The sequence below is a fragment of the Phoca vitulina genome, unplaced genomic scaffold, assembly GCF_004348235.1.
Source record: "Phoca vitulina isolate PV1807 unplaced genomic scaffold, GSC_HSeal_1.0 scaffold25, whole genome shotgun sequence".
In the NCBI taxonomy this organism is placed as follows: Eukaryota; Metazoa; Chordata; class Mammalia; order Carnivora; family Phocidae; genus Phoca; species Phoca vitulina.
In genome coordinates, this window is record NW_022589728.1 from 20,365,205 (window position 1) to 20,379,056 (window position 13,852).

General features: G+C 42.2%; 1 protein-coding gene across 8 annotated transcripts in view; it reads left to right on the forward strand.

Moving 5' to 3' along the window:
* SULF1 (sulfatase 1) overlaps positions 1-13,852 on the forward strand; it is a 176,208-nt gene that overhangs the window by 130,533 nt on the left and 31,823 nt on the right. For all 8 annotated transcript variants that reach the window (XM_032421530.1, XM_032421532.1, XM_032421529.1 and 5 more), the window contains 4 exons: positions 926-1,101; positions 2,391-2,519; positions 2,788-2,844; positions 3,575-3,704. In XM_032421530.1, coding sequence (XP_032277421.1) covers positions 926-1,101; positions 2,391-2,519; positions 2,788-2,844; positions 3,575-3,704 — 492 coding nt within the window. The remainder of the gene's footprint in view (positions 1-925; positions 1,102-2,390; positions 2,520-2,787; positions 2,845-3,574; positions 3,705-13,852) is intronic.

Sequence of the window (13,852 nt, forward strand, 5' to 3'; positions counted from 1 at the left end):
GTTTTGGTCCAGCTTCCTTAGTGTAGGTCCATTCTTGCTAATTCGGTCTTTGTTTTGTTGTTGCTGTTTTTAAGAGAGGGAGAGAGTCCGTGTGTGTGAATATGTGTACGTGAGTGTGTGTTGAGTGACTTTATCTTCCTTCCCTTATCTTGACCCCTTCTATTACCTCTCCAGGCTTGGTTCTTTGGAGCCAGCGGCAAAGAGGAGATAAAAATCAAAACACCATAAGTCAAGAGCTACACTCACAAATACCTTCAAGAATCAGGCAAATAACGTAAATACCTAAAGCTGGTCTCATATAAAGCGACAGGGCATGGTGGGGATTATGGTGAACTTTAAATGCCCACATCTATAACAAGAAGCAACTACTTGGCTCCAGCTAATTTTTGCCATGTAGGAAAATAGATCCAATATCATGAGATCTTCTGACTTTTCAAAGGAAACCAGAAATACAAGCATTTTATTTGAAATATCCTGAATTTTAAAAAAAGCCACAGAAGCCAAACAAAACTTGCCTAAAGGCTGGATTCAGTTGGATCAGGCTCCAAAGCAGCCTGTTCTTAACCCTTGATAACTGTATAAAAAGTGGTGATAAAATTTGCTTTAACAGTGGATTTTTCAAAGTAAAACCTATAAGTTAGGTGGTAGAGGCTGTTTTGTGGAGTTTGTTTTGTTTTTGTTTTTGTTTTTAAATAGGTGCACAAAACCTTTAAGAACAATGTGCCAGATTCAAATGAGTTACATTACTCCATTATTAGACTTTTCCCCTCCAGGACTGTAAGCAACTAGAAAACGTAGATAGTGACCATGTTTCTTAGCCTTGTTAAAGTGACTCTTGCCTTTAAAAAATAATGGGGAAGAATTTCGGGGGAAATCACAGCAACACTATTGTCATCTTGCCCATTTTGTCTCTGTTGTATTTCAGCTATATAATATGCTCGTGGAGACGGGGGAGCTGGAGAACACTTACATCATTTACACCGCCGACCACGGTTACCATATTGGGCAGTTTGGACTGGTCAAGGGGAAATCCATGCCATATGACTTTGATATCCGTGTGCCTTTCTTTATTCGTGGTCCAAGTGTAGAACCAGGATCCATGTACGTATTTCCCTGCTTGCAACATTCGGTTGCCGTGGCTTATGTATATCTGAGATAATTCGATTACCAATCTCAGGGTCTGGTTTCTTTTCATCCAAAACAGAAAAGGGTGTATGTAGGTGGAGGCTGGTAATTTAGAAAATGAAAACCTTGTTTTTTTCCCCTACCACACGCTAAATTAACTAAAGTATACTATTGAAAGAGAAAGGAAAATTAACTATCAATGACTAATTTACAATGACTGTAAAGCTAAACATCAGAATCCCCATCCCATGGCCTGTGCACAGAGACAGAATGTGATCATTAGGGACACATCATCTGTACTTCTTTGAATCAGACAAACACTGTCTTTTTAAAAAAAAAACAACCAGTGCCTGCCTTTAGTTGTTTTTTTTTAATTATTACTAAAGTAATTTTTTAAAGAAAATAAAATTTTAAAAAGCAGGATTTTCTTTTAGAAGAAAAAAGGCCTAAAGGACTGGCGTTCTATTTCTGCCACCTTAGACAAGTCACTGCCTCCCAATGCAGCTCTCTTTTCCCGTTATAAAATGAGTTTTACATGCCCTGCTGGCCACATCACAATATTCTGTGTAAAATAAGGTCGTGTACGTGAAACAGTTATGGAAAGAGTTGAAGAAAAGAATGCAAGTGGAATTCCAAATCTGGAATGGCCCTTAAGGAGCATCGAGCCGAGACGTCTTCTTCTTTTTTTTTTTTTTAAGATTTTATTTATTTATGGGGGGGTTTGCCAGCACCAACAGGGAAAGGGGCAGAGGGAGAAGCAGACTCCCCCCTGAGCAGAGAGCCCCACATGGGCCCGATCCCAGAACCCTGAGGTCACAACCTGAGCCAAAGGCAGACACTTAACCCACGGAGCCACCCAGGCGCCCCCAGCCCGGACTCCTGATCTAACACAGAAGAAGCTTGGCACAGCACACGTGCCTCTCTCAGAGTCCCCGATTCTGGAAATGGACTCGTTGGGGCCCAGAACCTGGATGTTCTGAACCTCGTCCAGGCGCCGCCTCTGCTGTTCCATTGCACTACATCCCGGAAGAAGGGAGAAGGTGATGTTAGTAGAAGGGTTTCCTGGAAGAAGGTTATTATGTCTGTTCAGCTCATTGGAAACACTGTGGGAATTGTCTGATGTAGGTTAGACGGCTTTATGCGTGAAAGACTAAGATAGAGGGGGAGAAGGTCGAAGGCTGATGAGTCTCGGTGTGGAGAAAGTGGTCCTCCATGCTACCCTCACTGGTGTTAGATCCGGGGCCTAACCTCCTGTCCCTTTGCAGAGTCCCACAGATCGTTCTCAACATCGACCTGGCCCCGACGATCCTGGACATCGCTGGGCTCGACACGCCTCCCGATGTGGACGGCAAGTCCGTCCTCAAACTTCTGGACCTGGAAAAGCCAGGTAACAGGTGTGTCAATTTGCTTTCCCTCAGCCAGCCCCAAGCACCCCGGCACCCAGAGCCAGCCAGCAGCCGAAAGCTGTGGAGGCAAATACGCCCTGCCCAGGAGAATCACGGCAAGCCGAGACTGTCCCGGCTGTTTGTGAACAGTGTATTGATGGAGATGCAGTCTTGGTCTGCGGGAAGTGAGAGGTGTTTCTTTAAATAAACTGTGAGCACAGATCCATGTGGAAAAATGTCCAGATGCCAACAGTAAATATTATTATTTTGCTTTCAGGTTTCGAACAAACAAGAAAGCCAGAATTTGGCGTGATACATTCCTCGTGGAAAGAGGGTAATTACTGGTTCCTGGGGCGCTTCTGGGAACCAGGCCTAGTGGGCAGCTCTCCCTGCTGGGTATTTTTTCCCCCTTATTCCGGTTTACTAAGCATGCAGATTTCGTAAGCCTAGTCACAGGATTGAAGGGTTTGCTACTCATGCTCCACTGGCCAAAACAGTAATGACTGCTGCGTCAGAATTGTTAAACATAAGTTCTCATACGGCAGGGCCAAAGCCCTTACCGTTGCTTTTTCGACCTCAGGGTCAGAATCGGACCAGTCCATTGACCTTCTCAGCCTTCCTTCCCAAGTCCTGCCTGGCCCTCTCCTTTCTCCTTCCTTTCCTTAAGTGCCTTTCCCAGTTTTAAACACAAATATATGAGACTGTCATTTCCAGAATCCCTTCTGGGTTTCCCCTTTTGATTCATAATCCTCATTGTCTCGTTTTTTTCCGTACACACATTGAGAGAAAAGCATTTATATGACTGTAAAGCTAAACATTTATGCCCAAAGTTTTGAAATTAATGCTTTAAGGGAGATAATCATTCTTCATAGTGCCCGGGTTATAATTTTCACAAAGGACTCAGCAAATGATGAGCTCCTGTGGATAAGATCTTACCATCTATTTCATGCCATTTGAAGAATGTGGAGTCATGCCACAGGGGAGAAAAAGAGAAAAGGCAAAAGATGCTGGGTGCGTAAATCAAATCATTTCTCACATCAGAAACTTCTTCTTTTCTGTCAAAGGAAGTTTTTACGTAAGAAAGAAGAATCCAGCAAGAATATCCAACAGTCAAATCATTTGCCCAAATATGAGAGGGTCAAAGAATTGTGCCAGCAGGCCAGGTACCAGACAGCCTGTGAACAGCCTGGGCAGGTGAGTGACATGGCTTGTCTTCACCACAGGTCACATGCTTCTACATTTCTAATTTTAACAATTTCAACATATAAAATAATGTACATTTATGTGTAAATAAGCTTTTCATAGTGGTCATGGAGCCCTCACTGTGACAGCTATCCTCTGACTGAGAATTATCTAACTGGTCTAAGCTGGGCCTCCTCATCACTGCTTGGGCTCCCTTCAGTGAAAAAAAGATGGTTTCCTCAGAGAGTGCTAGATATCCACCCAACTAGCCAACACCAGTTCAACATATTGGACATGTGAAATGGGTAGTCAGGTTAGAAAGATCAGAAACTTGGTTCCATCTGAGGAGTAGCCACCACCCCTCGGATTCCTGTTAACTGGTTATCAAGAAGGGTCAAGAGCCTACTTAGTCAAGAGCAGGGGTAGATGCTGAGCCTCTGGGCAGTGAACCACCCAAGAGACATGATGGAGTCTTCCTATCCTGTACTAAAGTCAGATGTTATCTAACCCACAGAGGAGGATAGAATCTATGACCAAGATTGGGAAGTGAAAAGGGAAGCCATATTGTGTTTTATTGTTTCTACTTCTCACAAAATTTCTGACATCATCTATTTCATTAGAATGAATTCTTTTTATTAATAGAAATATTACCACAGATGGGGTGCCTGGGTGTCTCAGTGGGTTGAGTATCTGACTGTTGATTTCGGAGGAGGTCATGATCTTGGGGTTGTGGAATCAAGCCCCATGTCGGGCTCCGCACTCGATGGGGAGTCTGCTTGAGTTTCTCCCTCTGTCCTCCTGCCCTTACCCACTCCTCTCTCAAGTAAATAAATACATCTTTTTAAAAAAAAGAAATATTACTATAGAATTAAGGACTACCCAGAACACCAACTATTATTAATAAGAACTAAAGAAATACCATGTGATGAATTAACACAGGCCTGTTTCTAAGGAAAGTGAGAACATACGAACACTTAACTATTTTAAACACTCTTGATTGGCATCTATGCTAGCTAAAAGAAGTATTGTATCATCATGAGAGAGGAACTGCCTAAGTCATTGTAACAAAGTTGAAGGAAAGTGAAAAATAATAGTTATTACGCATTTGTCTTATATAAAGCATTGTACGTGGAGTTTGATATGTATTAGCTCAGTTTAAGCCTCACATCCATCCAGTGAGGTAGGCATTGTTGTCCCATTTATAAATGGGCAGCTGGTGAGTGTAGAGCTGGGATCCAAATGAGTTATAGGATCATAGGATTCAAAAACTCGGGCCACTTGCTGCCTTCCAAGGTAAGTTACGTTAATGAGGCAAAGAGAAGTTCACATCTTTGTGAGTCTTTTTTTCTCTTTAACTTATCCGACTTCAAGATATCCACACAATTAGCCAATAGCAGTGCAGGGTATCAGGCACATGAAATGGATAGTGCAGTTATTATTAAAATGGCCTCATAAATGTAGGGCATCACACATTTATACTCGTGATACGGTATCTAGCTTATTGAACAAACATTCACAATAAACAACTTGATCCTCATACTTTCTACATTTCCTCATGACTTTTTGTGCTCAGGGATTCCTTTGAAATAGAAAAAGGTGGGGAAGGAGGTTATTGAAGGAAGGGATAAAACCAGGCCTTCGTTGCATACTAGGAAGTCTTAATTTTCAAGTGTTTAGTGGAAAAGCTTAGACATATTCATTATATTTTAATATGACGTCTTCAAATCCTTCTTAAGGAAGCTCTAAGTATTATTATGACCAAAACCTCAGAATTGTTTTGTAGTTCTAAAATGATTTTTACGAGCCAGCCTCAATAGACTAATTTACTTTTATTTGAGAGTTGGAAATGTTTGGCGTTAAATATATCTCATGCAAATTGGTGATTTTGTTACTATTTTAGCCTTCTAAGTGGCAAGCATTACAGCCATTTGAGAATAAGGTACACTGCCTACCTTTCAGTATACAATTTTGCAAACTTCTCCATATGGCTTGTCCTGAAATTTTAATACATGTCCTAAAGGGCAAATGTAGTATAAACGAGATTATGGCACTTTGGCACAAGCTCTTCACTCTTGTGCTAAATGCTATAACTATGTTAAGAACTTCACTTTGCTTTTTCATATTTTTCTAAACTTGTTTTGCCCCCACAAAATGCTTTAATATCTGGTTCCCTGGGATTCTCTTCTGCTGCTTTATTTCGATGTGAATCTGTCTGAATTTAGATTGTATCACATGGATATATGAAAATGTTAGCAACAATTTCTTTTAGAAGTGCCTGAATTATTAGAACAGAGAATTACACTGTACCCCAGATGGCGATTTCTTTCTATAGGTGATGCTCAAACTGTAGCTTAAAAATCCAAGAACTTCCAGAAAATTTTGAGGCTCTTCAAGTCAATTATAGAATCTGTGGGTCAAACCTGATAGCTCTGTTGTGTTCTACAGAATCTTTATGTTTTGGCCTTTTGCTTTTTCTATCTGGCTACTTTGAAGATTATCTTTTTAGTTACAATATCAGTGACTTTAAAAAAGGAAGAAAAAAGTCCAGAATAATGAGATTGTTTTTTCTGGATCAAGACATCAGTTAAGGCTAGAATTAACTCTAATCTAATCTCTTCCCTTGACACTAATTTCACACCTGGCCTGTGCCCTGCGTCTCTTCCTCTGACCAAGGTTAACTGCGTGCATTCAAAGACAATACAGTCTTCTCTTTGGTTTGACTCTGTATGGGGTATAGAGGAAAAACCCACACTATCAGCCCCATTCTCTTCACTTTTAACCCCCAAAGGGGTCATGTATTTCCCCCATCCAACCATACCCCCATACCTGGTCACCCAAGGATTGTTTGGCAGGGTCAGTGTGGATGCATGACGGAGGTAAATGAAGGAAAGAGAAATACGACATCACAAAGTTTGGATTAGAATATTGGCATCTGCTACTTTTTAGTTGTGTGTTTAGGGACTGGATTCTTAAGAGTCTCAGGTTTTCTATCCCTAAAGCTAAGAAAATTAATCTCAGTCTTGTAAGGATTCTGTGATATCATATATGTAAAGTGCTAGATGAATTATAAGGCAATGTGTGAGTGTTGGGTGCTATTTCTGTTCCGGGCCGTCTTACCTGCTTTTTCACTCCTATGAAGCCAACAGGGAATTAAAATGGGCTGGAATCCCAGACATTTGGCAATACTTCTTCACTTTGTGAACAGAGCAACCAGCAGGGACTAATTAAGACAGCGTGGACATATGTGTTTGCATTACTTCTGTGTTCCTGAATTAATATGAGGCTGAGTATGAATTCCCGCCACTCTCTCAGCTGGTGTTACACCCCCAAGCACATTACATACAGATTTATATATGACACACTACACGCACACACACACACACACACACACACATGCACGCATGCGCGCGCAAATCTCAACATCTATCTGAAAAGACTTTGGCTCAACAAAGAACACACATCAGTGATGCTCCATTCTGGCTGCACCCTAGAATCACCTGGGCAGCTTTGGAAAATATCGATGTTGGGGCGCCTGGGTGGCTCAGTCATTAAGCGTCCAACTTTTGGTTTCGGCTCAGGTCATGATCTCAGGGTTGTGAGATCGAGCCCCACATTGGGCTTCGCACTGGGCGTGGAGCCTGCTTAAGGTTCTCCCTCTCTCTCTCCCTGTGCCCCTCTCCCTCTCCCTGTGCCCCTCTCCTCTCTAAAGAAAAAAAAAAAAGAAAATATCAACGTATAGCCTCCCCCCAAATCAATCAGATGAATAGGTCTAAAGGTGAGACCAAGGCATCTGTATTTGTTAACAAAGTTAAGAACTACAGGTCTAGAGTCAGAGAATGTCGAAATTGGAAGGAGTCTTAGAAATCTTCCAGTTGGGGCGCCTGGGTGGCTCAGTCATTAAGCGTCTGCCTTCGGCTCAGGTCATGATCCCAGGGTCCTGGGATCGAGCCCCACATCGGGCTCCCTGCTTGGCGGGAGGCCTACTTCTCCCTCTCCCACTCCCCCTGCTTGTGTTCCCTCTCTCGCTGTGTCTCTCTCTGTCAAATAAATAAAATCTTAAAAAAAAAAAAAAATCTTCCAGTTGAGGGGTGCCTGGGTGGCCCAGATGGTTAAGCGACTGCCTTCGGCTCAGGTCATGATCCCAGGGTCCTGGGATGGAGCCCCACATCGGGCTCCTGGCTCAGCGGGGAACCTGCTTCTCCCTCTCCCTCTGCCTCTCTCCCTCCTCATGCTCTCTCTCTGTATTTCTGTGTCTCAAATGAATAAATAAAATATTTAAAAAAAAAAAAAAAACTCCCAGTTGAATGGTATCCTTTTCCTAATAAGGAAATATAGATCCAGAAAACTTAAGCTACGACCCAAAGGTCAGAACCTGCAACTCTTCACTCCATGCTTAATCCTTTCTTTCCCAAAACATGCTGCCTCTATAAAAATGTTACATAGTAGATTTTCTCTTTGAAATTATAAATGGCATTTGTCTGGCTGAAGCCACGGAGCTTAGGACCCACTCACAGCATCTAGGGAAGTGGTTCCCAAACAAGACTGCACATTAGAATCACAGAGGCAGCTTCACAAGTGTTGATGTTCAAGCTTCACTCCAGACAAAGGAAAACAGAACCTCTGGGGATGAGACCCAGACATCAGGGAGTTTTTTCAAGCTCCTGCGTGATTCTTTTAAGCAGCCAAGACTGAGAATCATTCATGCCAGGAAAGCATTACTATATTTTTCGTTTTCTAGGTATAGATATTGACTCCTTAACTAGGAGTTACATAAAAGAGAAATTCCCTAGGCATTCAATTTTGGAGTACATTTTATATATTCTCTGTCATTTGAGAAAAAACAGCTTGTTTTTTTCTTTGATAAAGCAAATTTCACGTCCTTTGTGAGTTGTTAAATTCCAGCAACTTTGCAATTTTGTTTGCCTTTCTACTATTTGTATCAATATGAAATCAAAGATTTGTTTAAAGAACCCCAGATCAAGCAAGTGGATACTACTTGCGAAATTAGAATGTAGCTTGTTCGATGTACTGGTTTAGCTCCAGGATTTATGTTCTCATCCCAAAATTATCCCTCTGACCATAGATCCCTCGACCTTTTGTGACCAGCTGCAGGGCAGGAATAAAAGGCATTTACCAGTAAGATCTGGTAAGTTTGCCAGGAACTGACAACTTGTTTCCAGAAACTCACTGAGCCCTGGTTAAAATTTCAGCATGGCTCATAGACACTTCCCCGCAGGGCTCCTTATTCCAGAGGGGGGGCCAGAAGGACCGAGCCCCAGTGCCACCCTCTGGCTGAACACTTGTCTGCATGGAGCTCAGCATGGACGGCCCAGCCTCAAAGCCTCCCCTCTTCAACCTGCACTGAAGGACATTTCCAAATAATGCATCTCAATGGTTTGGCTTCTGTGCATTTTTCAAAATACAAACCGCAGGCTTAAATGCCAAACCATATTTAATGATGTCCCAAACAAGTCAGAAAAAGACAAACATAAGGCCATTTTACTTATAAACTACCTAATGTGGCCACACCCGATTTAATTTATGCTCTTGTTTCCCACTGCCCCGGAACATAGCCTGCTCTGGGCAGGATCCCCTCCTCCCTGCTCATAAACAGAGCATTCTCTCTCTCTGCGTGTAAGCTGTTGCCTCGGCCTTCCCAAATTCTAGCCCCTCCACCAAGGCAAACTGGAAGCCTCATCTTCTACCCCAAACCATTCTTTTTTGGGGGGTCCTAGTCAATTGGGATTTCATCCTGGGTCCACTGCTTGCTTGCTACGTGACCATGGGCAAGTTACTTAATCTAACTCTGCCTCAGTTTCTTCATCTTGAAAATGGGCATAATAATAGCACCTGCCTCAGGGTTGCAGTAAAGATTATAAGAGGTAAGTGTATTAAACATCTGAACCGGTACCTGGCACGTAATAAGCACTCAACAAATACTGGCTATCCCTTGTTGGCCAAGGGCAGTGTACCAATTTTGCTTTCCCCAAACTGAAGGAACAACACTTCTTTCAACCTTCCATTATTGACTTTTACGAAGGATTATCCAGATGAAAATCTAAAGGAGGAAAGATTTTCTTCTATTCCTCTTTCCTTTCCACTTTCCCTTCCCTCTCTCCCATCTCACCTCACCTCAAAGAAGACAGGAGATAAATCTGCTCAGCACAAGTAACTCTGCTTATATTGGAGAGAAAACTTGACAACGGCTTCAGCTAAGTGGCAATATGAACGAGGATTTTTATATGGTAGTTTTATATTCCCGGTGTTGAGGAAAATTCTAAATACACGTCCACAGGCAGGTAACTGTTTCATGATGTGGGTACTGGCCTGAAGGATAATCAGGTTATCTGAAAATTACTGTATGGTTGTTATATTTCAGAGAACATGATTTGACCTGCATTACGACCAAATCCACGTAATAAGACATGTAATAATGAAGAACTAATCCCTGTGTGTTGTAGCCAAACTTTTTGTTTCTTGCTCATGAATATGTGCGTAAGTAGGCATAAATAAGAATATAGAATATTCTTTTTTTTTTTTAAAGATTTTATTTATTTATTTGACAGAGAGAGACAGCGAGAGCAGGAACACAAGCAGGGGGAGTGGGAGAGGGAGAAGCAGGCTTCCCGCTGAGCAGGGAGCCCGACGTGGGACTTGATCCCAGGGCTCTGGGATCATGACCTGAGCCGAAGGCAGCCGCTTAACGACTGAGCCACCCAGGTGCCCCGAATATAGAATATTCTTAATCAATCTGAGAAATATATGCAATTGAAAATGTAGAAACTATCACGATTATCTAGTAGTTACTTCAGGAAAGGGAAGTAATCAGTCTATCTGCATCTAATATTGTCCTAGACATTTAACACAGAACATTCTATACTTGCTCAAGGACATATAGAGATGTGAGAAAGCTGATATTCAAATCCAGATTTTTCTAGCTTGTAAGTCCAGACTTTTGCCACTGAGCCACATCAATATGGATATTAAATACCATTCTCAAGTCCCAGGAGAAATATAGGTGATATTCACCTACAAAATCCTACTCCAGTAAATGAATTATGGTAGCACTGTAGGTTGTAGTGATAATTACATGGATAAATTTATATAAAGTGCTCTAGACCGGTACCTGGCATCAAGTAAGAGTTCCAGAGATGATGATGATAATGGTGATAAAGATGGTGTTTAAGGGAATTGTCTGAATGGCATTTGTCCTATTTCTCATTAGGTTTGATTCCACCAAACGAGCTGCACACGTGAATCCTTGTGTGCAGGATGAATCTTCTTCATCACGTGTTATTTACATATAAGTACATACAACCAATCAAAGCTACTAAGACATAATTACTAAACAGAGTGATCTGATGCTGAGCTAACTTCAGGGAACAATTCAGGAGTATGAGACGTGGTCCTTGCCTTTAATTCCAAATTCCAGTGTGGTTGGAAAGGCTAAAACAAAATCATGATAACTTACAAAATTATTTAAATAGTTTTATCGAGCCCCTCGCTCGCCGAACGCATGCAGAAATCGCTGTGGAATGAATGTGCGTGAAGTGATTGGTACAGAAGGAATCAGAGAGGCAGGAGGAAAAATTGAGATGATGTCCCACGAAGTGGCAAAGGAATTTACAGATGGGGCGAGTGGTCGGGGAAGATGGAGACGGTCGGATCTGGCAGTTAACCGATTTGCTGATAAACTTCAAGAGCGTAGATAAGAGGGGGCCAGTAGGATGGCTGTATCTCGGCGCGGGCTCGTGCTTAACAAAGCGCGTCTCGGAGGCTGAGCCCGTGTCCCATGAGCGGATGCCTAGCTGGGTCCGGGCTCCCATCTGATGGCTACAGCTCTTCCTCAATGCCAAGTCATCTCCTCTCTTTCTTTTGAGCATTTAAGTGGCTTGAGGCAGCACTTTCAGAACAATTCCCTGAAAGCTCTCTTCCTTCGCCTCCCTCTGTCAACTCTCTAAGTCAGGCCACCGTGGTAGTTGCAGTGATTTCAAGGGTTTATTGCTCAGCCATAAAAATTGTCGTGATATCGAACCCCAAAATGATTGTGGCAAATGTGCGGTAATTACATTTCATTAAAATTCCTAATATGCTTGCCTCTAAGAAGATTTCAAAGCTGCTCGCTAATTACTCTATCTAATAGGGTCTGCGGCTTGTTCAGAGGGTCCACGGTGTAGAAAATCATTGGCATTTTTCTCGGTGGCTCTTGTCTTATTTAAGAATGTGTATAGGGGTATGTATACATGCAGAATTTGTGGGTCTATGCGGGTGTGTACATACGTATGCATTCACGTATGTATGCATATTTAGTTTGTGAGATACATCATCAGTGCCCGGGATGGTGCCAGATCTCAGGTTTGGTTTAATTCATCTCTTCAGGAAAGAACACCACTTCCCTTCATCTCTGCCCCATAGGACATTAGTGAGGAATTTGGCTAATGGGAAAATGCAGGTTGGATTCCAGATAGACCAAATCACTAAAAATTCTGCCTACACTTTCTGTTCTAGAGGAATCTACCTGTCCCCTCAGGTCTTCCAGGCAAAAAAAAAAAAAAAAAAAAAAAAAGTAGAGTTTTTTTTTTTTAATGCATCGTGCTTATAAAACCAAGAAAGGTTTTCACTGTAGTTATGTGTTTTAAAAATTAATGTTTGTACTAAAATTGAAATAAATTCGAGCCACAAAAGATAGAAGGCTATTATTTTTCAAGAATAAAGTTAACCATATTTTTCTGTCTTATAGAAAATAGGGCACTTCTTAAGCTGCTACTAGGCTGTGAACTGTGGGTCCACTGGCCATTTCTTTTGCTACCATAGGCATTAAGTAGTGAACTCTTAGTTTTTGAACACAGGAGTGAGAGATTACAAGTCTTAAAGCATCTGGATGTAGCCAAATTCAAATCTGGAATGACACTCAAGCACCATGGATTCCCAAACTTTTCAGAGCTATAAAAGCTTATGAATTATTTTGCTGACGCTTCTTGTCAGCAGAAATTCCGTAGGGCATATAGTTATTCCCCAGTGGAGTTGTAGATCAGTTTCTGAGAACTTTTTTTGAGAATCTCATGGCACCTCCTTGAACTAATGGGACGTGTCTGGAAGCGCTACAAACCCAGGCTTGAAAACCACTGGTCTCCACATTGAATGGCAGAACCGTGGAGCAGGCCACACACGGCTTTCTGCTCAACCTTTACAAAGACTAAGTTCTCTCACTCGTCAGCTAACTGTGGGGAGAAAAGAAGGAAAACTGGTTGCTCTTACAGAAAGCACATGGTCCTGCCTGGAGAGACAAGCTGGTAGTGTTCCTCTGTTCAGCTGGAGTCATCTTCTGACCTGACTCCATCAGTACATTTCTAGATGCAGCATCCTTTGCATACCCACGCCCCAACATGCATACATCCCTCTCAAAGATTCATCCACCTGAGCTACTTAGACCTAAATATATCTCTTTTGCCCCTGCCATGGGTTCCAGCTGCAAAAAGGTCCAGTAACCAGTTGCAAATTGAAAGCAATTGTTCTTAACCCCAACTGCACATTAAAATCACCAGGAGAGCTTTTGAAACTCCCAGTGCTCAGCCATGTGTGAGAACCACTGAGCTCCCATAACTCCCCAGTGCCTAATCAAGTTGACTTTACTTTTTTTTTTTTAGTTCAATCATCTCTAACTTAGTGAGTCTTCGACTGTTCTTGTCTGTGTTGCTTTTTCATGGCTTTGCAAATAGAGTTAGTTGCCTTGTCGCTTGAGCCTGCTTGGAATGGAAATGATGGACATTCAAGATATGCTGGTCAAGTCAAAAAAGAAGATTGTAACCTGACATGGCTCGAAATAACCAAATGCAATAGCACCAAGAGTGTGTGGGGGCTAAAGCAAGATCAAAGCACAAGTGCTATAAACCAGGGATTCGGGAACTCTACGGTAGAGGTGCCAGGCAGCTCTGATAATTCAACATTTACTGAGGGCATATGGCTCCAGTCAAGAGAAAGTAAGCCAAGACTCTGCACCTCGGTCCACTGTGAATAGTCGCACCCCATTCTGTACACGAGGGTCATTTGTCTGCTGACCAACATATCTGGGATCCCTGACTAAACTTCACCTTGCATTAGGTGACTTTGCGATGAAAATGTAACCCAAAGGATGGTACAGGTACCAGGAGGGGGGGTGT